The sequence below is a fragment of the Schistocerca nitens genome, chromosome 1 (genome assembly GCF_023898315.1).
Source record: "Schistocerca nitens isolate TAMUIC-IGC-003100 chromosome 1, iqSchNite1.1, whole genome shotgun sequence".
Classification (NCBI taxonomy): Eukaryota; Metazoa; Arthropoda; class Insecta; order Orthoptera; family Acrididae; genus Schistocerca; species Schistocerca nitens.
Window position 1 is genome coordinate 993,133,635 of NC_064614.1, and position 26,948 is coordinate 993,160,582.

A 26,948-nucleotide genomic window follows, 5' to 3' on the forward strand; every position below is an offset into this window, starting at 1 on the left:
GAATGCATAGGTTACGTCTCGTCAAGCCTGCTACGGCGGCGAGAATACAAAGGAAAGTAATAGTAAAGCAGGGGAAAGTAATAGAATATATGGATATATTTGGAACATTATCCACCGATGAACTAAGAGTAATAATGTGGCTTTATCCACTGAATCAGACGATACCACAGCAAGCCACAATATACTGGCCATGCTAAAAAGACATCGACAAGGGCGAAGGTATTTTGGGGTGCCCAGTTGCCAGTATAAATAAAATAAAAAATTAAATTATAAAAATGTCAGTCACTGTGGGATAGGCCCGAGACGGAAAGAAAAACTAATTCCTCCTTTTCATATATAAAAGGGCAAATAAAGTCAAATTTCTTTCGGTCAACACAGTCTAGTGCTATTTATCAATGACGTTGGGCTGTGCACTCTATATCTGCACAATGGTGGACAGGCAACAGTAGGATGTAGATGTAGGGGTATCACGGAGTAGATTGTCTTTCATTGGTCTAAATTCTCACGGACTGCCTCGGAGCATTCGTAAAATACAAGAAATAGTCAAATTATAACAAGTGGGATCTACTGAATAACTGATGAGCCATCTCAAAGACAGGGCACGTAGATGAGTCAAGGTGAAATTCTTATTTAATCTAGGACCCAATCGGACATAGAGGTGGGGTCTGATCGATCATTTCTGTCTGGACTTGTCATCCTCGAAATTGTGTTGTCTGCTGGAATAAAATGTTGATGTGGCGTTGGAAGCATAAGAGCGAGATTGTGTGCGCTAGTCTATGCAAAGAGCATATGCCAAGGAGGGTGGTGGTAGTGGTGGTTGCCTCTATACATCTCATGTTCCTGATTGTATGTCATCATAGAATAGTTTAAGTGTTCCTATGAATGTTTTGTTGTTGGCTGTGATAGTTTATAATTATAAAGGAAACTAAGAGCAGTGCTTAGCATGACAGTATAGCCGTGCTTCAGTGGCGGGGATGGAAATTCCACGGAATTGACATGTCTACTGTGTAAACTCTGTAACAGCATACTGTTAAAATTCTACTCGATCACCCAAGTATTTCAGTAATTTTAGAACATATAATGCACTGCACGGTCCATTGTTATTACTAGGAAATGGACCATAGTTAGAAAACACATGTAATGTCTGTCTGTCTTGTTTGTTAGTACAAATGTGAAGTCCATGCTTGAAAAAGTACGTTACTATTGCATGCTTTACCAAGGCTTGCGATTCTCGACGTGTCGCAGGCTGTCGTGCTAAAATTCTGTTTTTAATGATCTCCCAATCGCAAAAACACTCCATAAATACTTATTTCGCTTCATACGCACTTCCATTGAACAATGGGTTACGATTTGTAACCTCTACGTCGCTATGCTGTGCATCTGGAAGATATTAGAAAGCTCATGCGTTAGGTTAGATTACAGTTGAGCATTGGCCGTCAGAGCGGTTAACAATTTACAGCGATCAACCAGTCTAATTTTTTCTTTAATATGCTTATAGGATTTCCAGGGAATATTATATTACAAGGCACTAGATTAAGTTTAATATTAGTCATCAGGAGTTGCACATAACACTTCTTTCACGAGTCTTATACATTTGCCAAACGCCTGGGCTCACACCTTTGTTAATTACAGCATCTTCTTCAAATTATCTTCCAGAGCTAATTTACAAAGATTACTTTTTACTTCAATAAAATAATCACAATTACCCTCAATATTTCTCTTCCTCTCTCTAAAAGACTGCTGAATATAATTCATCCAACAAACATCTGGTGGATAGCAAGTTGATCATCACTTGTGTATGCAAAGAAAGTTCCTTCCGGAAGATCTGGGTGTGGAGAAGTTACTCAGGCAGGTGAGCCCAAATTTTGGACGATATACTAAAAAATGGAATAGAGAAATGTTACCAAAAAACGGAATAGAGAAATGTTTGTGACAAACTGCTTTATTTCTGCTACAGACTTCGATGAATTGTACCTTTATTATTATTAGATGGCTTCAGTTAAAACTAATGTAGCACAGCTTCTGTGTCTGTAGCATTTTTTTGGGCAACCTATGGCAGTGTTTGCAGCAGAAATCAGTGACAAATTAGTTTTATTTTCGTACGTCATCGTTCACCCAAGACATCTAATAATGAAGGTATAATTTTCTGGTAACATAGTCACTGGTTAAGCACATATGTATGGTTTGATGTTCTGGAGAATTTTAATTTCCTGGGATGTAAAAAACCAACTCCCTAGTGCGTCTTGACTTTTTTAAAGGTTGCTTTGAGAGCTAAGCACCATACACTCCTCCAAGCAGAAGAGGAGGCCGCCGCTGTTTTGATCTTCGCATAATTTCAAACCAGTACCTTTTACTGTAAGATTTAACTGGAACATCGTATTAATAATTGGCCTATATTTTTTTACATTTTCAAATCCTGAATTCCAAGTTGAACAGTGGAGCGTTTTAGTAATAACATATTAATCCCAGGAGGTAACAAACACTCCGCCAGAATGGTTCAGTTAGTCTATCAGATTCTTTGAAGATATGACTATCTATCGCTTGCGCCTTGTCCCGCAGTTACGGCCATGGTTAACCGGATTTGGCATGTTAATTTTAAGGGGTGGCCGGATGCCCTTCCTGCCGCCACCCCGTATCCCCCAGGACAGAGTTAGTGTACCCCACCTGTCTGTGGCTGGTGTAAATCGTGAAATAGTGTGAATGTGTTTCAAATGTCTGTGAGTCGTGTAACTGAGGTGGGACGTGGGGACCAGCCCGGTATTCACCTAGCAGGATGTGGAAAACCACCTAAAAACCACATCCAGGCTGACCGGCACACCGGCCGTCGTCGTTAATCCGCCGGGCGGATTCGATCCGGGGCCGGCGCGCCTACCCGAGTCCAGGAAGCAGCGCGTTAGCGCTGTTTTTTTGTAATCTCATTTTGTTCGTTACAGTTCGTTGCAATTGTTCGTGGCGGACGTCCCCTGACGCCCATTGAAGTTCGTTGTTATTGATCCATTCACTCAGTTTTTTATTACAGAGGGCAGCTAGCCCTCTGACCGAACACGCTGAGCTACCGTGCCGGCTGTACTGTCGGCTATCCTGGCGACTGCGACGTTATATTCCAGATCGGAGTTATCTTGCCAACTCTGGCTCAAAATCAAACATCTGTGTGTTTATTGTGAGTAAAAATGATGCTTGGCTCTCTTGCAACAGGGATGGGCCTCCTGGGTAAGATAGTGGTGGCGTCGTTGGTGATAGTGGTGGCCTTGTTCTGGGCCAAGCTGAACGAAACGGCGCCGCCGCCTGTGCTGCGTTCAGAGTGGTGGGCGCAGGGACAGCCGCAAGCCGTCGACACTTCCATCCGGCCCTTCAAGATAAATGTCCCAGACCAGGTAAGTGTTGTTCTCGTTGCATGCTGCGCTACGTGTTGCTTTAAAATGGTTCTGTCTCGCCATTTGACACGACCATGTAACGTATGTGTAGCTTATCCAGTGCTGCAGATGCGGCGAGCATAAACCCAACATTCCCTCTCCCCCACCATTCCTTTTACCATCAACCTTGTGGATAACATCGGAAGTTCACTGATGCTTTTTGCGGATGATGCTGTAGTACATCGAGAGGTTGTAACAATGGAAAATTGTACTGAAATGCAGGAAGATTCGCAACGAATTGACGCATGGTGCAGGGAATGGCAATTGAATCTCAATGTAGACAACTGTAATGTGCTGCGAATACATAGAAAGAAGATCCTTTCTCATTTAGCTACAATATAGCAGGTCACTAACTGGAAGCAGTTAATTCCATAAATTATCTGGGAGTACGCATTAGGAGTTATTTAAAATGGAATGATCGTATAAAGTTAATCGTCGGTAAAGCAGATTCCAGACTGAGATTCATTGGAAGAATCCTAAGGAAACGCAGTCCGTAAACAAAGAAAGTAGGTTACAGTACACTTGTTCGCTCACTGCTTGAATACTGCTCACCGGTGTGGAATCCTACCAGATAGGGTTGATAGAACAGATAGAGAAGATCCAACGGAGAGCAGCGCGCTTCGTTACAGGATCATTTAGTAATCGCGAAAGCGTTACGGAGATGATAGATAAACTCCAGTGGAAGACTCTGCAGGAGAGACGCTCAGTAGCTCGTTACGGGCTTTTGTTGAAGTTTCGAAAACATACCTTCACCGAGGAGTCAAGCAGTATATTGCTCCCTCCTACGTGTATCTCGCGAAGAGACCATGAGGATAAAATCAGAGAGATTAGAGCCCACACAGAGGCATACCGACAATCTTTCTTTACACGAACAATACGAGACTGGAATAGAAGAGAGAATCGATAGAGGTACTCAAAGTACCCTCCGCCACACACCGTCAGGTGACTTGCGGGTATGGATGTAGATGTAGACGTAGATGAACCAGTCTCATATTTCTTTGGAAGGAAAGGTACACAAAATAGACTATTACTGGAACAAATTCACTGTGTATGCTTCACTGGTTATACTACTTACGTGTAAATTAAGTTTTGAAATTTAAGGCAGAAAAATTAATTTTATTGGAACGTCTTACTTCTCAGTTAATCACTATTCCTACTTACTGCAGCTACTGCTTCCCTTTATTTCGTATAACTATGTTATTTTCAGATACTAGATCTAGATTTATACACTATTCATACAGCCTAACGTATAGCATGTTGCCACATACCACATTAGCAACCACAAATGTGGCGCACTGGTCGTGAACAGGGCTGAATAAACTTGATGTTAAAAAAGCTAATCAATCACTCAACGAGCTGTAAATAATTTGCTATTGGTTCGTATACTTTTCTTGCAACTTAGGAATAAATTGTGATACATGGCCAAGAACAGAAAATGAATGACAAGTCCAGGAGTGTGAATACTGCACAAGTTTGAACTCGTATAACAAGAAAAACAGGAATACAAACAATATTTATTTACAGAAAAGTAAGTAATATAATCTGGGCCTGATGGGTGGCGTGCTAGGGTAGTCCGTGAAGATGTGATGACCACTGTGTCCGGATGGCTTAGTAGACGCCGGCACGATAACTCAGCGTGTTCCTTCAGGGACCTGACTGGTCCCTGTAATAAAAACTGAGTGAAGGAATGAACAACGAATTTAAACTAATGTCAAATGACGTCCGCTACGACCAAATACAACGAACAATGATGAATGTGAAACTTCCTGGCAGATTAAAACTGTGTGCCGGACCGAGACTCGAACTCGGGACCTTTGCCTTTCGCGGGCAAGTGCTCTACCAACTGAGCTACCCAAGCACGACTCACGCCTCGTCCTCACAGCTTTACTCCTGCCAGTATCTCGTCTCCTACCTTCCAAACTTTACAGAAGATCTCCTGCGAACCTAGCAGAACTAGCACTCCTAAAGCTGTGAGGACGGGGCGTGAGTCGTGCTTGGGTAGCTCAATTGGTAGAGCACTTGCCCGCGAAAGGCAAAGGTCCCGAGTTCGAGTCTCGGTCCGGCACACAGTTATAATCTGCCAGGAAGTTTCATATCAGCGCAGACTCCGCTGCAGAGTGAAAATCTCGTTCTGGAATGATGAATGTAATGAAAAAAAAAGTGGTCAGAGCATCTGCCTAGTAAGCAGGAGACCCAGGTTCAAATCCTGGGCCGGCCGAAGTGGCCGTGCGGTTAAAGGCGCTGCAGTCTGGAACCGCAAAACCGCTACGGTCGCAGGTTCGAATCCTGCCTCGGGCATGGATGTTTGTGATGTCCTTAGGTTAGTTAGGTTTAACTAGTTCTAATTTCTAGGGGACTAATGACCTCAGCAGTTGAGTCCCATAGTGCTCAGAGCCATTTTTTCAAATCCTGGTCCGGCATAAATTTTTAACTATTCCTACCGATTTTAATCAATGCCCTTTCAGCGCCAAAGTCTGTAATTCCTATGTGTCTTAATCCATAATGGCAGCTGGATCAAAAATTGTCCTTTCAGACAGGTCCGAAAAACAGACACGATATCTACCGCTCTCATACCTGTGGTTATCTTTTTTCAGGTCCTCAAAGACTTGGACGATAGACTGAAGTCGTACACAACATTAACACCGCCACTGGAAGGTATTGGGTTCCAGTATGGTTTCAACTCAAAGTACCTGAACGAGGTTGTTCAGTTCTGGCGAACGAAGTACAACTGGCGCGAGCGCGAGAAGTTCCTGAACAAGTTCCCACAGTTCAAGACGACGGTGGACGGGCTGGAGCTGCACTTCCTGCGCGTCAAGCCGGCAAACGTGCCGAAGGGTGTGGACATCGTGCCGTTGCTGCTGCTACACGGCTGGCCGGGCTCCGTGCGGGAGTTCTACTCCGTCATCCCGCTGCTCACCACGCCGCGAGAGGGGCAGAACTTTGTATTCGAGGTGGTGGCGCCCTCGCTGCCGGGATACGGCTTCTCGCAGGGCGCCCAGAAGCCGGGTCTCGGTCCGGCGCAGGTGGCGGTCGTCATGAGAGACCTCATGGAGCGCCTGGGGTTCAAGAAGTACTATGTGCAGGGTGGTGACTGGGGAGCCATAATCGGGTCTCACATGGCCACTCTCTTCCCCGACAGGTAAGTACAGTGAAAGTCAGAAGTAGTGTCCTTTACACTCCGCGTGTTCAGTCCTCTGCATACCGCCATTAATTTTAGTAACCCATTGTACTCAAATGATCTGCTCCGGCCGTCTAAAGTAACTTGAGCTTGCAGCACATTCTGCTGTTATCAAGCCGGAAATTACTGTGAGATGTTGACGAGGACGTGATCTGGAACTCGCCAGACAAGATATTGGTTACTCTCTTGTGAGCACACCGGTCGTTGTAGACCGCCGTAAATGGTGTAGCTGGTGGTCATGTGACCCTCTACCACTGTATGTACGGGAGTGAAGTAGTCCCCATGTGCCAGCCGGTTGTATGCAATCAGCAGTTCCATGGCTCCATGTGGTGGATGACAGGAAGGTGGTGTCCTTTTCGAGCGTGTCTATGACCACACTGTGAATGGAGTTGTCGGATTTGTGTATTAGCATAGACTGTCCAACGTGTCTACAATGAATTGGTACCACCCACATTCGTGCAACGCAGTGTAAGGAAATAGATAAGAACCAACAGCAATTGGGAGACGAGTATCTCGTCGATAACACCTTTTCCAATCTTGACAGAAACTGCTGCTGTCAGTGAGTCACTCATCCGTCTCAACCAGTTTCCGAACGAACATTGCAAAGGGAACTGCGTCCAGTCGATATTTGGAGTCAATAGGGCGTTCAACACAGAGTGAATGTAAGATAGAGTTCAGGTTAGAGGTAATTCTGTCTTTTCTAGCGGTATTTTTGGTATCATGACTTGGGCACAATCATTCAGGTTACTCTGAACAAGAACTTATGTGTTTACTTCATTATTCTCGGTGACCCAAGTGTTGCATTTTTCTATGGGGCGAGGGAAGTAAAGCAACTTTCTTGTTTAAAAATTCAGTTGAAATGTATGCATATATATATATATATATATATATATATATATATATATATATATATATATATATATATATATACAATTCTTTTCGCAGCTTAAAGTAAAACATTTAAATTGTAAGTTTACACAGTTTTAAAGATGTCACGCAGATCGCGTTCATTTTCTCAATTTACTGCGTTTGTCGAACTCGAAAGTTTCGTTCAACTCGTGCCATCATATCGACAGGTATGTTGGCGAATTTTGTTCTTCAGGTGAACCTGGATCCTAGGTCGATCAATCTAAACAAGCGATTTTTAGATAGCCTCATAAAGATAGTCTCAGGGGGTTAAATTAGGCGTCCATTCTGGTCTGTGGAGAGCTCCCCTCAAGGAGATAAGGGGTCCTGGGAAGTGTTGCCGCAAAACAGTCATTGACACATGCACTGTGTGTGCCGTGACTCGTCCTGTTGGAACCATACATATTCTACATCCATCACGTTGAGTCTTGTCAGGAAAAACTCATAAATCATACGGAAATAGTCAGAAACATCTGTAACTGCCTGTCCGTTTCCTTCGAAAAACCTTGGACAGATTATTCCAACTCGCGAGAGTGCCCACCAAATAGTTACACATTGTGACAGTAGGGGACGCTGATGTTCTCTGGGTGTATCAGGGCTCCAGTAACGCATGTTCTGCTTGTTTACAGATCCCGAAAGTTGGAAGTGACCTTCTTCGCGGAGGAAAAAAATGTGCGTCGAGAGGCATGCCAAGAAGCGTCTCGCATGCATTTTCCCGAGCAAGAAAATCGTGTGCATGAAGTTCCTGTACCGTAACCAATTTGCAGGGATGAAATTTTAGTTCTTCAAGGATTCGCCTCACAGTATGAGCAGATAACCCAACGCCCGTTGCATGTTTGTGGGCAGAGCACTGAGGGGATCGCAAAACAGAAAGCCTTATCACTTTTTTAGAATAACCTTTCTGTTCGAGGAAACTCTGGTGGTTTTTTTCCACACCACCAGTTTCCCTGAAGTTGTTTTCCCTTTAAACAATCGACTGCTGCCAGGAACACGACCAGGGGGCGCAGTAATGATATAGGCACGGAATGCAAGTTACGTCGCAGTGACTGAGCGACTGATACTTAAGTAGGCCTCGACAGAGAACGCGCGCTCCATCCCTTCGTCCACTCCATGATGCTAACTAAACAAAGTGGGGCTACAGTTTTATACTCTGCCCTCTCGAATGTGCGTACCCCCACGCTCCTTGGAGCGGGACGCCAAATTGAAATAAAAAAGTTGTTCTGCCCGATCCTGTTAATCTGTGGACCCTCTTGCCTTCCTAGAAGACAACAGGCCTATTAACATGGTTGCACGTCAACGTTGCTGATATGACGAAGACTCAGCCACCATGTAGAATCTCGACTAGCCTGCTAAACCATCCGAAAATGGGAGCAGCTGGAACAGCAATTTGGTAGCTCTACAGGATCAATGAAGGGCTTAAGCTGGGTTTAGCATACCGGAAGACACTTGTGGACTTTTCTTTCTCGCCGACTTGAGACCGTTATCAAGGCTACAGGCAGTGTTACACAATCTTAGTGTGATGTCCTCTAGGAAAGAGTAATTTTGTGCCCCGTGTGTTTGCTGAATAAAATGATTGCCAAAGTTCATTTAGTACTGAAAGGCTTACTTTTCGCCTCTCTTTCATACTGTCATGATTTCTGATTATTTATTACTCCGTCCGAACAGGCCTTGGAAGGCCCAACGGTACATACCGACCGCTATGTCATCCTCAGACTACAGGCGTCACTGGATGTCGATATGGAGGGGCATGTGGTCTGCCTCACAAGGATTGAGTGCACCCCGCTTACCAACAGTGCTCGGCAGACCGGATGGTCACTCATGCATGTGCTATCCCAGCCCAACTTAGGCGATCTGCCGTGGACCGGTGTTACCACTGCGGCAAGGCCGTTGGCGATTTTTTATTAGTTTTGTCAAATAACGAATTCTGTACTAATGCTGCACTGTAGCTTACTGGAGGACGCATATATTTGTCTACAGAGTGAGCGCAAAGTCCCTTTATCTCCTATTGTTTACCCGCATGTTGATAGATGGCAGCATTGTATTAATGTGGGAGGAGGAGGAGGAGATAGTGTTTAACGTCCCGTCGACAACGAGGTCATTAGAGACGGAGCGCAAGCTCCGGTGAGGGAAGGATGGGGAAGGAAATCGGCCGTGCCCTTTCAAAGGAACCATCCCGGCATTTGCCTGAAGCGATTTAGGGAAATCACGGAAAACCTACATCAGGATGGAGACGGGATTGAACCGTCGTCCTCCCGAATGCGAGTCCAGTGTGCTAACCACTGCGCCACCTCGCTCGGTATATTAATGTGGGATCACGACAGAGGACAATTTTGAGGCATCCAGAACGAAATTTTCACTCTCAGCGCTTAATCACGCTTAGTGGAAAATCATGGTGCGATTACAACTCAAGGTCTCCTCAAACCGATATCAAAGGGACAACGCCTAATAAGTCATGCGGACAGCTAAAATGACTTTATTCCTAATGCGCTTGTCATGTGAAATCAAATCAAGCAAGGGGATATTACAACCACGTGAACCGACGTGATTATGAAATGTTTTCGACAGAAAAGGTGATTCTCAATTTAAAACCTAACTTTGTACTAATTCTTGACAATACTCTGTATCACAACGTTAAAATAAACAAAGCTCCAACATCTAAGTCTACTACAGACGATATCAGAAAGATGCTAATAAAGAAACGTATCCCATTCTCGGGTGACAAGCTGAAACCTGTGCTATATGAGCTTGTTCGAAGAACCAAGCCAAGGACACTAGTATTCCGTCGATAAGATTCTGCAAACTGCTGGTCACGTTGCTTCACACCTTCTTCCTTGCTACCTGGAATTATATCCATTAGAGAATGTATGGTCTGTTGCGAATGGTTGGATAGCTTTTAGGAACGTTCTGTACAACGTAACATCTACGAAACATTTACTTAAGGAAAATTTAGTTCAATGACTAAGATTGTATTCCGTTTGGCGAACACGTTTAAAAAATTGAACTAGAAAACATGCAACAAGACATACCTTTCGACAATGAAATAGATAAAATAATAATACACTACTGGCCATTAAAATTGCTACACCAAGAATAAATGCAGATGATAAACGGGTATTCATTGGACAAATATATTATACTAGAACTGACATGTGAGTACATTTTCACGCAATGTGGGTGCATACATCCTGAGAAATCAGTACCCAGAACAACCACCTCTGGCCGTAATAACGGCCTTGATACGCCTGGGCATTGAGTCAAACAGACCTTGGATGGCGTGTACAGGTACAGCTGCCCATGCAACTTCAACACGATACCACAGTTCATAAAGAGTAGTGACTTGCGTATTGTGACGAGCCAGTTGCTCGGCCACCATTGACCAGACGTTTTCAATTGGTGAGAGATCTGGAGAATGTGCTGGCCAGGGCAGCAGTCGAACATTTTCCATATCCAGAAAAGCCCGTACAGGACCTGCAACATGCGGTCGTGTATTATCCTGCTGAAATGTAGGGTTTCGCAGGGATCGAATGAAAGGTAGAGACACGGGTCGTAACACATCTGAAATGTAACGTCCACTGTTCAATGCGAACAAGAGGTGACCGAGACGTGTAAACAATGGCATCCTATACCATCAGGCCGGATGATAGCCAGTATGACGATGACGAATACACGCTTCCAATGTGCGTACACCGCGATGTCGTCAAACACGGATGCGACCATCATGATGCTGTAAACAGAACCTGGATTCATCCGAAAAAATGACGTTTTGCCGTTCTTGCACCCAGGTTCGTCGTTGAGTACACCATCGCAGGCGCTCCTGTCTGTGATGCAGCGTCAAGGGTAACTGCAGTCATGGTCTCCGAGCTGATAGTCCATGCTGCTGCAAACGTCGTCGAACTGTTCCTGCAGATGGTTGTTGTCTTGCAAACGTCCCCATCAACTGACTCAGGGATCGAGACGTGGCTGCACGGTACGTTACAGCCATGCTGATAAGATGCCTGTCATCTCGACTGCTAGTGATACGAGGCCGTTGGTATCCAGCACGGCGTTCCGTATTACCCTCCTGAACCCACCGATTCCATATTCTGCTAACAGTCACTGGATCTCGACCAACGCGTGGAACAATGTCGCGATACAATAAACGGCAATCGCGATAGGCTACAATCCGACCTTTCTCAAAGTCGGAAACGTGATAGTACGCATTTCTCCTCCTTACACGAGGCATCACAACGTTTCACCAGGCAACGCCGGTCAACTGCTGTTTGTATAGGAGAAATCGGTTGGAAAGTTTCCACATGTCAGCACGTTGTAGGTGTCGCAACCGGCGCCAACCTTGTGTGAATGCTCTGAAAAGCTAATCATTTGCATATCGCAGCATCTTCTTCCTGTCGGTTAAATTTCGGGTCTGTAGCACGTCATCTTCGTGGGGTAGCAATTTTAATGGCCAGTAGTGTACGTTTAGGTGTCGTATAATGACAGCGAAAATGATTACGGTGATTCTCACTCTGGAGATAACAGAGGACTGAAAGGAGTGAATGAGCTGCCTGTGATTGAAAATGAGTGCTCGAAGTCAATATCTTCTGTTCAGCGCTCATGCGCTTGTGTCGAGCTCCGGTGCAGGTGTCTGTGTGACGCCACCCATGCTTTCAGATATCTGGTGCAGAGTATAGTGTAACTGTTCTTTATAATTTATTCCAGAGTGTCTGTGTGTACACCGTTTTCATAATAGAGTATGATTCTCCTCCATGAATGATCTGAAATTTTCCGAAACATTGCTGGTATGCCGGCGTTAAATGGACGTTGAACAGCATCCGTAAGTTCGTCAGTTGTCTCGTAATGTGTGGCAGAACCCTCCTGTTTTATGAACTCCCACAATGCACTGTCACTAGATGACAGATTAAGACTTCCGGGTGTCAACTCTAAAGCTGCAAGAAAATGGACAGAACCACGTCCAAACCATTTACGAGGAAATACCTTACTGAGATATTCTCTAACAGCAATTGCACAATGGGCTGGTGCTCTATCCTGCTGTAACCATACAGGACAAAGCTGTCCCCGTCCCTGTAGGTGTGGAATAAACTAATCACGTAATCGGGTGAGATACGTATCGTGATTCACAGCACCTCAAAGAATGATCTAGATAAGTGGTTGCAGACATTGTATCCCAGATTATGACATGCGCTGGATTGTAATCTTCGTAAAAATGTGGGTTTCCTCCGGAAATAAATGTTTCTCACTTTTGCACTGCGATGTATCACACTCTCGTCCGAGAAAAGCATTTCCCTCCCTTAAAGGAAAAGTTGTAAACACATCGCGCACTCGCCCACAAACCTGATAACGTTTTTGCATGTCATTCTCACTCAGTTGGTTCACAAACGAAGTTTTAAATGCCTTTAACTTCAAGTCATTCTTTACGTTTTTTGTAATGTCGAGCATGAAACTTCAAATTCCTGTGACCGCTTACGAATGGACATTTTTGGCCAAAGTTCGACAGACGCTGCAGCCTCCAACACGTTTCCAGTAGTGTTGGTGGTCGTCATGAGCGAGGCTTATCTCTTATGCAGTCAGTTACAAAGCGCTTTTACTCCCGCTTTAAAACTGTTGATTTTGGTGATTGAGAGTTTCCGAAACCTTACAGTGAAAACATGTTGAATATCTGTTCGATTTTCCTCTATGGAATCGTCCGTAAGTCCACGTCTCTTTATGATCCCTTCCTCCAAGGTATAAGAGGACTCATCGGCTATGATGAAGATGTATATCAGCACGTGTAACAATAAGAAACAACAATTCAGTACCATCTATGTAATACAAAGAGGAGAATAGGATTTTGTGATCACTCTGTACATTTAATGTTTCTGTCGTAACGCGATCTCCTATAAGCATGTCTAGCAGCGTTTAGTTTGTATGATATTATCCTCAGCGATATAAAGAGGCATTTTAGTGAGTAGTTTTGATAATCTTACGAAGCTGTGGTCATTCAAAATAATTAGCTGCAGTAGAAGAGCAGTTCGTAAAAATACACTACTGGCCATTAAAATTGCTACACCAAGAAGAAATGCAGATGATAAACGGGTATTTATTGGACAGATATGTTATACTAGAACTGACATGTGAGTACATTTTCACGCGATTTGGGTGCATTGATCCTGAGACATCAGTACCCAGAACCACCACCTCTGGCCGTAATAACGGCCTTGATACGCCTGGGCATTGAGTCAAACAGAGCTTGGATGGCGTGTACAGGTACAGCTGCCCATGCAGCTTCAACACGATACCACAGTTCGAGAGTAGTGACAGGCGTATTGTGACGAGCCAGTTGCTCGGCCACAATTGACCAGACGTTTTCAGTTGGTGAATGTGCTGGCCAGGGCAGCAGTCGAACATGTTCTGTATCCAGAAAGGCCCGTACAGGACCTGCAACATGCGGTCGTGCATTATCCTGTTGAAATGTAGGTTTTCGCAGGGATCAAATGAAGGGTAGAGCTACGGGTCGTAACACGTCTGAAATGTAACGTCCACTGTTCAAAGTGCCGTCAATGCAAACAAGAGGTGACAGAGACTTGTAACCAATGTCACACCATACCATAACGCCGGGTGATACGCCAGTATGGCGATGACGAATACACGCTTCCAATGTGCGTAGACCGCGATGACGCCAAACACGGATGCGACCATCATGATTCTGTAAACAGAACCTGGATTCATCCGAAAATGACGTTTTGCCATTCGTGCACCAAGGTTCGTCGTTGAGTACACCATCGCAGGCGCTCCTTTCTGTGATACAGCGTCAAGGGTAACCGCAGCCATGGTCTCCGAGCTGATAGTCCATGCTGCTGCAAACGTCGTCGAACTGTTGGTGCAGATGGTTGTTGTGCAAACGTCCCCATCTGTTGACTCAGGGACTGAGACGTGGCTGCACGATCCGTTACAGCCATGCTGATAAGATGCCTGTCATCTCGACTGCTAGTGATACGAGGCCTTTGGGATCCAGCACGGCGTTCCGTATTACCCTCCTGAACCCACCGATTCCATATTCTGCTAACAGTCATTGGATCCCGACCAACGCGAGCAGCAATGTCGCGATACGATAAACCGTAATCGCGATAGGCTACAATCCGACCTTCATCAAAGTGGCAACGTGATGGTACGCATTCCTCCTCCTTACACGAGGCATCACAACAACGTTTCACCAGACAGCGCCGGTAAACTGCTGTCTGTGTATGAGAAATGGGTTGGAAACTTTCCTCGTGTCAGCACGTTGTCGGTGTCGCAACCGGCGCCAACCTTGTGTGAATGCTCTGAAAAGCATCTTCTTCCAGTCGGTTAAATTTCGCGTCTGTAGCACGTCATCTTCGTGGTGTAGCAATTTTAATGGCCAGTAGCGTATACAATGAAAAGTCTCTATAACGATTCGGCGCCGACTGTAAGAGCAGAAACTGTTCGAAAACTTACGTTTGTTCAGCAGTAAATTTTTGAAGCATTATTTGGTCTCGCATAGCATACATACAACATCTGGAGCTTACCTGGCATGTAGCCACAGTGCGTATCATCAGCCCTCTAACAAGGCTTAATGGTATAGCATTTAAAATTCACAGTGGGACGCCCTATTTACTTTAAAATGGTAAATTGTAAAATTTATCGGGCTGTCTCTGTTGACTTATCTTGATCTGAACAGGCCGTATCCTATGATACCTTAATGTCGAGACCAGCTCGAGACATCCCTTGTTTCCAGTTTCCCTTACTTCCTGAATCTTGGCTTTCAAATATGAGAAAGTTAAACTTGTTGTAGAATTGTTCTTTCTGCTTTTTTTAATGGTTTCATCGTTTTGTTTTGCTTCAGACTGTTGGGCTACCATTCCAACATGTGCTTCTCCAACTCTCCGATGTCCATTTTTAAGAACTTCATTGGCAGTTTTTGGCCCACGTTGTTCGTGGAGCAGCGCTATGCGGACAAAGCGTTTCCATATTGGGAAAAATTTTTTGGTGTAATTCTTGAAGAAATGGGATACTTCCATATTCAAGCTACGAAACCAGATACCGTAGGTAAGTGAATAACAACGCTGATCTTATTGCAAAATACTGGATGTTATTTTAATGGATCTAGCTGCGAATGGCAACTCTAGAAAAGTCCTAGCCACACTTATTCTTTCTCGCTTTTCTTCTGGCATATAATTTTGATATAGGCTGCACGGATTACTGTAATATGAGTTCACTGCATACCAGCGCCTGCAGGTAAGCTTTGCAATATGTGTTCTGCAGATGCAGTGTAAGCCGGCCGGAATGGCTGAGCGGTTCTAGGCGCTACAGTCTGGAACCGCGCGACCGCTACGGTCGCAGGTTCGAATCCTGCCTCGGGCATGGATGTGTGTGATGTCCTTAGGTTAGTTAGGTTTAAGTAGTTCTAGTTTCTAGGGGACTGATGACCTCAGCAGTTAAGTCCCATAGTGCTCAGAGCCATTTTTTAGATGCAGTGTAATTTAGTTTGTGTTTGATTAGCAGAAGCAATGTTAATAAAACTGAATTACTTGTTATTTAGACTGAAAGTGTCACATTAAATGTCTCACTTTCCTTTGCTTACACTGCCTACGTTTTTCATATATATCCGTACCACTAATAGTATAATAAGCATTTATTTTGAATGACTGCAAGAACTGAAGTTGTGTGTCAGTATTTAAAGACACGGAGTGTGAGTACGAGGTCTTCATCTTTTCCTTTGACGTTATCAGTAATCTACATTATTTTATTGTTTATGATGGGAATGCTACAATTTGTATCTTGCTGAAAATCCGCAGTTACTTTCCTCTATATAGGAAACAAATGCATAGTTGTGGCAATAATTTCTTTTGCCTTCTTTCTTCAAAAGTACTTCATTACATTATTGAAAATTTGGCGCCCATTTTTATTTACTGAAATACTGAAAATATGTTGAGTAATTTTACAGTAAAAAAGCACATTTATGATAACATGACACAGCACTACCAGATTCATGACAAGGAAGCAGAGACACGGTTTAAAACGTTTATAAGTGATACTCCTCTCTGGAATTTTCCACAGTAAACAGCACGAGCAGCCTCTACTTTCCGCCTCTGATACCTATCTAATTACTTCGCAAACTTGCTCAAGTTGTAACTTCAACGTATTTCACAGATTGTTTGAAGGAAACAGTTTTACTCAGTTCAAACTAACTTTGTCAACGATTTTCGTTATGCGTGTGTTATACGGGGCGAACCAGAACTCACCCGACAAGCCTTTTGAGGTTGTTCAAGGATACATTTTCGTGGTGCCAGTGACCCACTGTCTCCGGCTTCTCGTTACAGAGTAATATTGTAATTATGATTTATTCGGTTCGTTACCGCAACCACCCTCGTTTATGTGAAAATACTTTCACAACAGAAAGGAAGGGCCGGCCGCTGGTGGCCGAGCGGTTCTGGCGCTACAGTCTGGAACCGCGCGACCGCTACGGTCGCAGGTTCGAATCCTGCCTCGGGCTTGGATGTGTGTGTTGTCCTTAGGTTAGTTAGGTTTAAGTAGTTCTAAGTTCTAGGGGACTTATGACCTCAGCAGTTGAGTCCCATAGTGCTCAGAGCCATTTGACCCAGAAAGGAAGGCTGTAATAAACAGTAATCGAAACGTACAACACACAACGAAGAGGAGTAATCCAACACCCCTCAATCGAAACACGTACGTTTTTGTCTTGGTGTGTTATGTCTGTGTGTAGCACACCACATAAAAAATGCAGATGTTGTTCAAAATCATGGCAGTGTGTACAGTGGCGCACCACTGGCTGTCTTACATGCTCAAGAATTCGAGGAGTTTGGCGTTTCCACGGCTGCCGTAATTCTACGAACCAGGTCCGTGCCAGTATCGAACGGATTCTGGTAAACTAGGCCCTTCTCATTCCTCTAGAAGAAGTCCATTTGCGTCATTGTCGGTGACCGACCTGGCTATGGAAAAGAACCATCGTGATAAACCCATTGTCGTCTGAACTGTATTTCAGTGTAGTTCCTCACACAGAGTGCAAAGTGTGCTGGTGAGTCGTAATGTTGGAACCACACAAGCCGACGTATTCTCAGCGACACATCTTCTATGAACTGTGAGAGGCCCTGTTGAAGGAACGTTTCGTACACAACTCCGTTCAGTATACCAGGAAGCAGGTAAGGTGCAATCACGAAATCGTTGACAGTACCAGTTCAAGCATTCACAGAAAATTTTTGTTGGTAGGATCGACATCCCAGTGCGTGTGGATTTTCGTCCTCCCGTACATGGCCATTCCAACTGTTGAACGTGCCCTCTCTTGTAACACGGCCTCGTCTGTAAACGCCACATCAGGAAAATTGAGGTTATCTGTACATTGTTTTATGAACCAGTTTTCAAATGTCACTCGAAGCGGGGAGTCCTCTGGCTGCAGTGGTTGCACATTCTGTGTATGATAGGAGTGCAATGGTTGTTCATGTAAAACTGTCCAAAAAGAAAACTGATTGACATGTCTTCAGAGATCCTGCAACGATCGGATTACTAGTCGCAGGATTGTCACCAATCGCGTACAACACATTCTCTTCCATATCGGGTGTTCTGGCATGTCTGACGTAGCTAGTATCTTCCGTTCTAATACGGAAGGCGCCAGTGAACAGATGCAAAAGTAGTGTGATGTGGTTACCGTCGGTGCGGGAACAGTAGAATGCAGCGCTATTGTGCTGGTCTTCCATTAGATTCAGTTAACCCATATACGAAGTGCACATCGGCCAATTGTTCACCAGTAAACCTATCGATAGTACTGCTGTGTATCACTATTAAACCACAACTAACAGTGTCTGGAAAGGAAACCCTACACAGAATGGAGAAGTACTAAATCCAAACTTGAGGACAACCGTGTAAAGAGGACATTACTGTTGTCAACAGTGGGTAGTTTGAACGAATGGAAAGATGGCATACTGCGGATACCGTAGATGTCTGCACTGTTGCTCACTATTTTTAGTGCAATACAGAGGCAAAGCTAATTGGACGAGAAATCAAACGTATTGCAATAACCCTGTAATGAGTCTCCAGAGGCTATGGGTCCCTTATATCAGACTACTCAAACTGTACTCTGAACAGCCTCTAAAAGATTTTCGGAGGAGTTGTGGTTCACTGTGTATAATTGAAATTCACCGAATTACTGTGGTCAGTCCCACTTGTAAGGACCTAAAACGTCGCTTTTCGGCTCTACGCACGAGGTTTTTAGCAAAATTTCTTGATTTTTAAACTCATTTCACATTAATACAAACACAAAGAAGTCAGTACAAAATAATATAACATTTACGTTAAAATGCGTTTTTTGTCAGATTTGCTATCGCTGCTTATTCCCGCTGTAGTAATCGTTCATCAGGTTTCAACTGACATCTTGTAATTTACTTTTAGGGTGATTATAATTAAAGTTAAACTTTCAAACCTATGTAGAAATAACAACATTGGTCAGAATAACGTCAAATTGCAACGGAATATAATCGGAAAAGGGCGAAGACGTATGGCAGAATAAAAATAAGTAGTTACAAAATGTAGCAATAGATGACGCTGTAATTATCACAATTTAATAGTGGCTGACTACAAATCACAAGTGATTCGTACAACAATGACTAATGTGTACATTTGACGTTAAACAGACTGTACTACTCAGTGTGCATTGGTGTACAGCTGTGATACTCTTAGTTATGTAAGCCCACCCACCACGGCAAGGTCATATCACATCGGATGGGAAAAATCGGTTTTTAACTGTCCTGAGGTTAAAAACCGCATAAAAAGCATCAGTCGAAATCAAATCGCATTACTGGCACAAAACATGTTCAATATGCTGTCCAACGTTTCCTGCAACAAGTTGAAATCGAGAAACAGCATCATGTTCAATAACTGATCGAAGTGCTTCCGGGGTCACGTTCAGAATGTGTTGCGCAATGCATGCCTTCAACGCAACTAAGTTTGCAATCGGAACACTGAACACATCATCTTTGAGATAGCCCCACAGCCACGTATTAAGATCAGGTGGTCGGGATGGCCAGGCTGTAGGGAATAGGCGGCTGATAATTCTAGCATTTACGAAATGGCGCTTCAGCAGCTGCTTAACTGGATTTGCAATGTGCAGAGGTGCGCCATCTTGCATAAAAATGATCTCATCCACACATCCACACTTTTGGAGAGCTGGAATGACGCGGTTGCTCAAATGACACTCATAGCGCTTACCAGTGACGATACAAGTAACAGGACCGGAAGCACCTGCCTCTTCGAAAAAATATGGCCCGATGATAAATGATGCCATAAACCCGCACCACACAGTGACTGTTTCAGGATGAAGTGTTACTGGTTGATTTGCGAGTGGATTTTCCGTTGCCCATATTCGACAATTCTGTGTATTGACTTATCCTGTTAGATGAAGCGGACTTTGTCTGTCCACAAAATCTCCCACGGCCAATCATTGTCCACTTCCATGCGAGCAACAAATTCTAAAGTAAAGGTCTCTCTTGCTGACAAGTCAACAGGAAGCAGCTCGTGCACAAGGGTAATTTTGAATGGATAGCAAAGAAGGACGTTTCGTAGGATTTTGCGCACCACCTCTCCATCTCCTCCTGCATTGCTGTGGCCACTGCTTCCACTGACACCGAATAAATTCGTTTCCTCCCTCCACCAGGTTGCACACCAAAAGAACCTGTCAATTCGAATTTGCAAATCATTTTCCACAGACCCACGGCAGTCATCGGACCAACGCCTTTTTTCAAACCGTTCAGTGTAGTGACATGTGTACAGTCATCATCTTGTAATACAGCTTTACAAGCAGAGCGCGATCCTGCGTTGACGGTCATGACGAACGTCGCAGACGCGAAAGGAGGAAAAGCCGTGTACCCGGCGTGTTTATACCAAGCACTTGGTCGTGCGCATGACAGGTGTTTTTATTTACGCATTCTGACACATACAGCGCCATCTATTGATCAATTTTCATTCTATTTTTTTCTTTTACCATACGTTTTCCCCCTTCTCCGATAATATTCCGTTGTAGTTTAACGTCATTCTGACCAGTGGTGTTATTTCTATAGCGTTTTTTAAGTTTAATTATATACACCAGCTGAAAAACTCTTCATTCCCGGGTATCCACTTTGCCAGTTTTCTATTAGAAACAGACCCAAAAAAATGTTTGTGGTGTAATATCGAAAACATTGCAGTTCGATGTATTCGTGAAAAAAAACCTCTGATATTATGAAACAGTAGTACAAAGAGATATGCAAAAGTACAAATGTATAAGTACAGCTGCTTCGCGTGCCTGCTTCGCGTGCCTACAACGCGGTTTTGTAAACGTCCCTGTGGGAATGCCTGTTCATAGTTACAGGGTGTCCAGAGAAGGACTCCATGATTTCAAATTAAATATCTCGAAAACAGATCGATAGAGGAATGCACTAAACAGTATGTTTATTGTGAAAGCTGTAAGAAGTTTATACAGCAGTTTGAAATATTAGTTACAAAAGCTGCTAACAGATGGCGCTGTACGCTGTACAGCTCATATCAGCATACATAAGTGAAATAGTCGTATGAAAACAATCTTTGCAAACAATCACATCACAATGTTTTCAAAATGTTCACCATTGGCACTACAGAGGTGGCGCAAACGTAGAATGAAATTCGCCATCACATTTCGTAGTGCCTCAACCGAAATGGATTCACATGCCACAGAGATCGCCGATTCAAGCTCGTCCAGCGTGGCGGGATGCTTCGGGTAGACCGTGCCCCACAAAAAAAAAGTCACAGTCAGTCAAATCCGGCGAATATGGAGGCCAATCCATGCCTGCACCAGTAAATTTGGGATATTCCAAACCAATGACTCGATTCCTGAAGTATTGCTCAAGAAAGCGAAACACTTGTTCGGTCCGATGTGGTCGGGCTCCATCTTGCATAAACCATTCGGTACCTGGTCGATCCTCTAACGCTTTGTGTGGCGACAAATTGTTCCAAAATTGCAACGTAACGTGCACCAGTGACCGTTTCTCGAATGAAAAAGGGCCAATAATGCCTCTGCTGCATACTGCAGCCCACACAGTAACTTTAGGAGAATACAGGGGTTTCGCTTCACACCAATATGGCTTTTCGGAACCCCAAAATCGCCAGTTCTGCTTATTCACGTATCCATTCAGGTGGAAGTGTGCTTCACCTGTAAACCAGATGCAGCCAACATCAAATCCTTCACTATCAATCATTGTGAGCATCTGATTAGCAAAGGCAACCCTTTGTTGCACAGCTCGTACGGGTATGGCCTGGTGCGTTTGAATTTTGAATGGAAACATGTGTAGGCTCTTTCTCAGTATTTTCTGCGTGCTGGAACGCTTCAAACCAGTCTCAGATGCAATTCTACGGACGGATGACACTAGATTTCGCTGAATAATTCCAGAAACTGTGGCGATATTTTCAGGCGTAACTGCTGTTTGCTTGCGGCCAACACGCCCCACTAGATCATCAGTTGCGCTGCCTGTTCGTTGAAATTTTGCGAACAGCGTACGAATGGTTTTCGCATCTGGTCCTTTTGGAACATTAAATCGTGCTTGAAAACTTCGCCTTGTTGCCATAGGACTCTCTTCTAACCTGTGGTACTCTAGCACCAGAAAAACGCGTTGTTCAATGGAGTACATGGTTTTAATCTCTTCCATCAGTACGCTAACCTTCTTTCACGTTTCAATAGTGGAACTGTTCGCTCTGGGATTCGGATCACTATTTATACTAGGCATTACGTATGGTGATTTCAGCGCCATCGGCTAGCAGCTTTTGTAACTATTATTTCAAACTGCTGTATAAACTTCTTACAGCTTTCACAATAAACATACCGTTTAATGTATTCTTCTATCGATCTTTGTTTTCGATATATTTAATTTTGAAATCAGGGAGCCCTTTTCTGGACACCCTGTATCTAGACAGTTGTAGTTTTCGTCTACAGCCGACTGCGTTTCGCAGTTGAAAGCTGTCAAAAGCGCTTCCAGATGTCACGGATTTCCTTAAGCCGACTCGACTGTCGGAGTGTCTTAGCAATAAGGAATGAATATAGTAAAAGGTCATGCTTGATGCGGCATTTTTCCACGCATCTCAGTGTTAATCAAGTCAAACCTCTTGAACTATGTGTCATACAATGATGTATTTGTGTAAGTATATTTGGCGGCATATGCGGATACTGTCTGCGAAGTTTATTGCGAATACAATTAGTAGAAAAGAAGTAATAAATTAAAACGTCATGCATGACGAGGCAGTTTTCACACATCTCATTGCTTGTCGTTACATCTCCTGAAGTATGAAATGTAATTACTTCTTATTCCGACACCGATTATTGCCTGACAGTAAGGGATATGTGTAGCAAATTTGTTGTTTGTTTGAAATCGGTCAAGTGTTTTAGGAGATGTAGAATCAATTGCGCGGAAGATAGGAGCCACTATATAATTTTTTTCTAGTGGCTCCTATCTTCCGTGCAATTGATGTAAGTTTCCTGAAAATATTCACCACCTTAAGACGAAACCTAATTTAAGGATATGACTAACACACATTTCACAACAATTTTATGTGAAATACCTGTTTAAAAAGTCAAATAAATACGTCTTCAGCGAAGTTTCTCCAATTGCATGGTAAACGTGCGGAGTTCTGTAACATATTACAGCTCATAAATGATTTCACACTGCACCGATACGAAATTTCCGGGTCGGAAAAGATCGAATTAAGTTTAATTTTATTGATTATTTTTATTTGTGGTCGGAAATAACTTCGTTGTCTATTTGTGACGTGCTAGCAAGTACCCCTTACGAAGACAAACCAGTGGGTCTTCAGCTGATTTTCTTTCACAAACAGATATTTTGCTAAAATAGTTGAATCTAAATTGGGACACACCTCCATTGTTGAAGAATTAGCAACATTAGCACTCTAGTTTAAACAAGGAGTGTTGTGAATGGTGTGGAGACACGCAGTGACTCATCCTCTCGAACCAGTTTCCTCGAAGTAAGGAAATGAGCCAGTAAGATCTCTCGGCGCCACGCATCATCTACGATGAATTTATTGGCGCCTTTGTGTCTGCAGAGTGCAGCCAGTTAGTAAAATGAATAACGCGAATAAAAGAGGTTGATTTAAATATGAATATGTAGTTATATACACTACTGGCCACGAAGATGACGTGCTACAGACGCGAAATGGCGCCGGTGGCGAAACCTACAACGTGCTGACATGAGGAAACTTTCCAATCGATTTCTCATACACAAACAGCAGTTGACCGGCGTTGCCAGATGAAACGTTGTTGTGATGCTTCGTGTAACGAGGAGAAATGCGTACCATCACGTTTCCGACCTTCACAATGGTCGGATTGTAGCCTATCGCTATTACGGTTTATCGTATCGCGACATTGCTGCTCGCGTTGGTCGAGATCCAATGACTGTTAGCACAATATGGAATCAGTGGGTTCAGGAGGGTAATACGGAACGCCGTGCTGGATCCCAACGGCCTCGTATCACTAGCAATCGAGATGACAGGCATCTTATACGCACAGCTGTAACGGATCGTGCAGCCACATACCGATCCCTGAGTCAACAGACGGGGACGTTTGCAAGACAACTATCTGCACGAACAGTTCGACGACGTTTGCAGCAGCATGAACTATCAGCTCGGAGACCATGGCTGCGGCTACCCTTGACGCTGCGTCACAGACAGGAGCGCCAGCGATGGTGTACTAAACGACGAACCTTGGTGCACGAATGGCAAAACGTCATTTTTTTCGGATGAATCCAGAATCTGTTTACAGCATCATGATGGTCGCATCCGCGTTTGGAGTCATCGCGGTGTACGCACATTGGAAGCGTGTATTCGTCATGACCATACTGGCATATCACCCGTCGTGATGGTATGGGGTGCCTTTGGTTACACGTCTCGGTCACCTCTTGTTCGCATTGACGGCACTGTGAACAGTGGACGTTACATTTCAGATGTGTTACGACCCGTGGCTCTACCCTTCATTCGATCCCTGCGAAACCCTACGTTTCAGCAGAATAATGCACCACTACATGTTGCAGGTCCTGTACGGGCCTTTCTGGATACAGAAAATGTTAGACTGCTGCCGTGGCCAGCACATCTTCCACATCTCTCACCAATTAAAAACGTCTGGTCAATGGTGGCCGAGCAACTGGCTCGTCACAATACACCATCCACTACTCCTGATGAACTGTGGTATCGTGTTGAAGTTGCGTGGGCAGCTGTACCTGTACACGCCATCCGAGCTCTGTTTGACTCAATGCCCAGGCGTATCAAGGCCGCTATTACGGCCAGAGGTGGTTGTTCTGGGTACTGATTTCTCAGGATCTATGCACCCAAATTGCGTGAAAATGTAAGCACATGTCAGTTCTAGTATAATATATTCGTCCAATGAATACCCGTTTATCATCTGCATTTCTTCTTGGTGTAGCAATTTTAATGGCCGGTAGTGTAGAAACTCCATACATACTGTAGACATGAGACTTACTGGATCGTGTCGTTATTGTATTGTACGCAGGTTGGTTTCGTCGTGTCATAGTTACCAATATCATTAGAGTTGTCTGGCCTAAGGCAACCAACCTGAATTCCATATCAACGGCACTTTCACATCACTTCATGCAGCTACCTTTGTGACGCTATGGTGTGCAAAAGGCTCTTACGAAAGCCCTCAGCGTTGCTTCTTGTAATTAACGAAATAAATTGATGAACTGCTCTGTGTATCCCGGAATTGATACATATGTTTTTCAGGAACGGCTCTGCAAACCTCGCCGGTCGGTCTGGCTGCCTACATTCTGGAGAAGTTCTCTACGTGGACTGATGCGTCGTGGAGATCCCTGCCTGATGGTGGACTTACAAAGAAATACTCGCTGACCGACCTGCTGGATAATGTAATGATTTACTGGGTCACTAACTCAATCACTACGTCTGTCAGACTGTACAGTGAGAGCTTCACCAGGGCACAACTCGCTCTGAAGCTGGACGTGTAAGTACTCGTACGATTTACTGTAGTTCGTGTACGAAACGACCTTCTTCATAATAAGAACTACTTTCATTTGTTGCCCATGAGTTTTGTATGTGTGATATTGTCACCAAAACAGCATCTATTTCAGAGCTTACTTGACTTCAGTTGACTGTAGAAGAATCAGGTAATGATTCGATGTGTAATTTTAAAAAATATATATATAATAGGGAAACGCAGAAAAGTCTTAATGAGAGAAAAAGTATAATCTGAAGATGATATACAACCCGTAAACCACTGTTTGGTAGTAAAACAACCAGTACCCCTATATCCTTAGATTTCCTTTCCCCTCGCGAACGTCTTCAATGTCTGAATATAATCCACTGACACTCGGTTTCGACAGACATTAAAGATAAATGGAATATTACCAAATGTTAATTGGCCAATAATTTAGTCATTTCAATGTAAAATTCAGTAGTAATCACGGATATTTGTGAACAAATTTCTAATTCTTTATGCAATTCATTAATCTTTTTCACTCCGTTCAAAACCTAGATTTCAATGTACGGAAATATATGGCCTTGTGCTTGACTGCAGTTGCCTTCATAATTCGTTGTATCACGTATAAGAGCGTTTCTTACAAAGAGGATTAATTTGTTCGTCTAGTGTCCCTAACTACACGCCGACGGCCTGTGCACAGTTCCTCAACGAGATTACCTTCGTTCCCGAGTCGATGGCTCGGGATAAAAACCGGAACCTGGTCCGGTATACCGTGCAGCCCAGGGGCGGCCACTTCGCGGCGTTCGAAGAACCCAAACTGCTCGCCGACGACGTGTGGGAGTCCGTCAAGACTATGCGCGAGCAGGCGAAGAAGTAGCTGTGCCATTGGTGCCTGAAGCAAGACTGAAGAAAATGAATGGATGGGTGACTTAATGAATGTGTGTGTGTGTGTGTGTGTGTGCGCGCGTCGTTCTGCTATGTAACATGTCTGTTAATATTGTAAATATTAAATATATTTGTTGGATTTTTGTACGGTGCAAATCTTTTTCTTTCAGTTTAGAAATAACATTATTTTGAAATTGCCATGTCACTTTCGTATATTGAAACGAGTTCCGCCAATACAACCTCACCTTGTCATTTCCTCCTCAGAGATTCCTGTATGAAATTACGGAATTTAAACTGGAGAAATTACTAACTTAATAGTGATCTGGTGTGCAAACCAGGCAATGAATACAAGAATTCCAGAAAGGTATGTTCTGTTATTTAAAGTAATATCATATTTACTCCAATGTTTAGAACTGGTGATAATTACAGAGCTAAATTAAGAAACATTATAAAAATCCAGATAATGCTTTTGAAGTCGCGTAACTTGATGACTTGATAGGTGACACTGTAATCAACAATTCACAGCAGCTTTGAAAAAAGTTTTGTGAGTATATGCAGTGATAAATGCTACCAGGCGCATATGAAAGCTGCCCTTAAAACTTTC

The 26,948-nt window shown here is 43.7% G+C and overlaps 1 protein-coding gene across 1 annotated transcript in view; it reads left to right on the forward strand.

Annotated features, from left to right (window-relative positions):
* LOC126195256 (juvenile hormone epoxide hydrolase 1-like) overlaps window positions 1-26,542 on the forward strand; it is a 53,443-nt gene extending 26,901 nt beyond the window's left edge. Inside the window, exons 2-6 of the mRNA XM_049933785.1 lie at window positions 3,196-3,374; window positions 6,008-6,552; window positions 15,335-15,537; window positions 25,249-25,483; window positions 26,126-26,542. Coding sequence (XP_049789742.1) covers window positions 3,198-3,374; window positions 6,008-6,552; window positions 15,335-15,537; window positions 25,249-25,483; window positions 26,126-26,336 — 1,371 coding nt within the window. The 5' untranslated portion in view covers window positions 3,196-3,197 and the 3' untranslated portion in view covers window positions 26,337-26,542. The remainder of the gene's footprint in view (window positions 1-3,195; window positions 3,375-6,007; window positions 6,553-15,334; window positions 15,538-25,248; window positions 25,484-26,125) is intronic.
* Window positions 26,543-26,948: the final 406 nt, after the last annotated feature.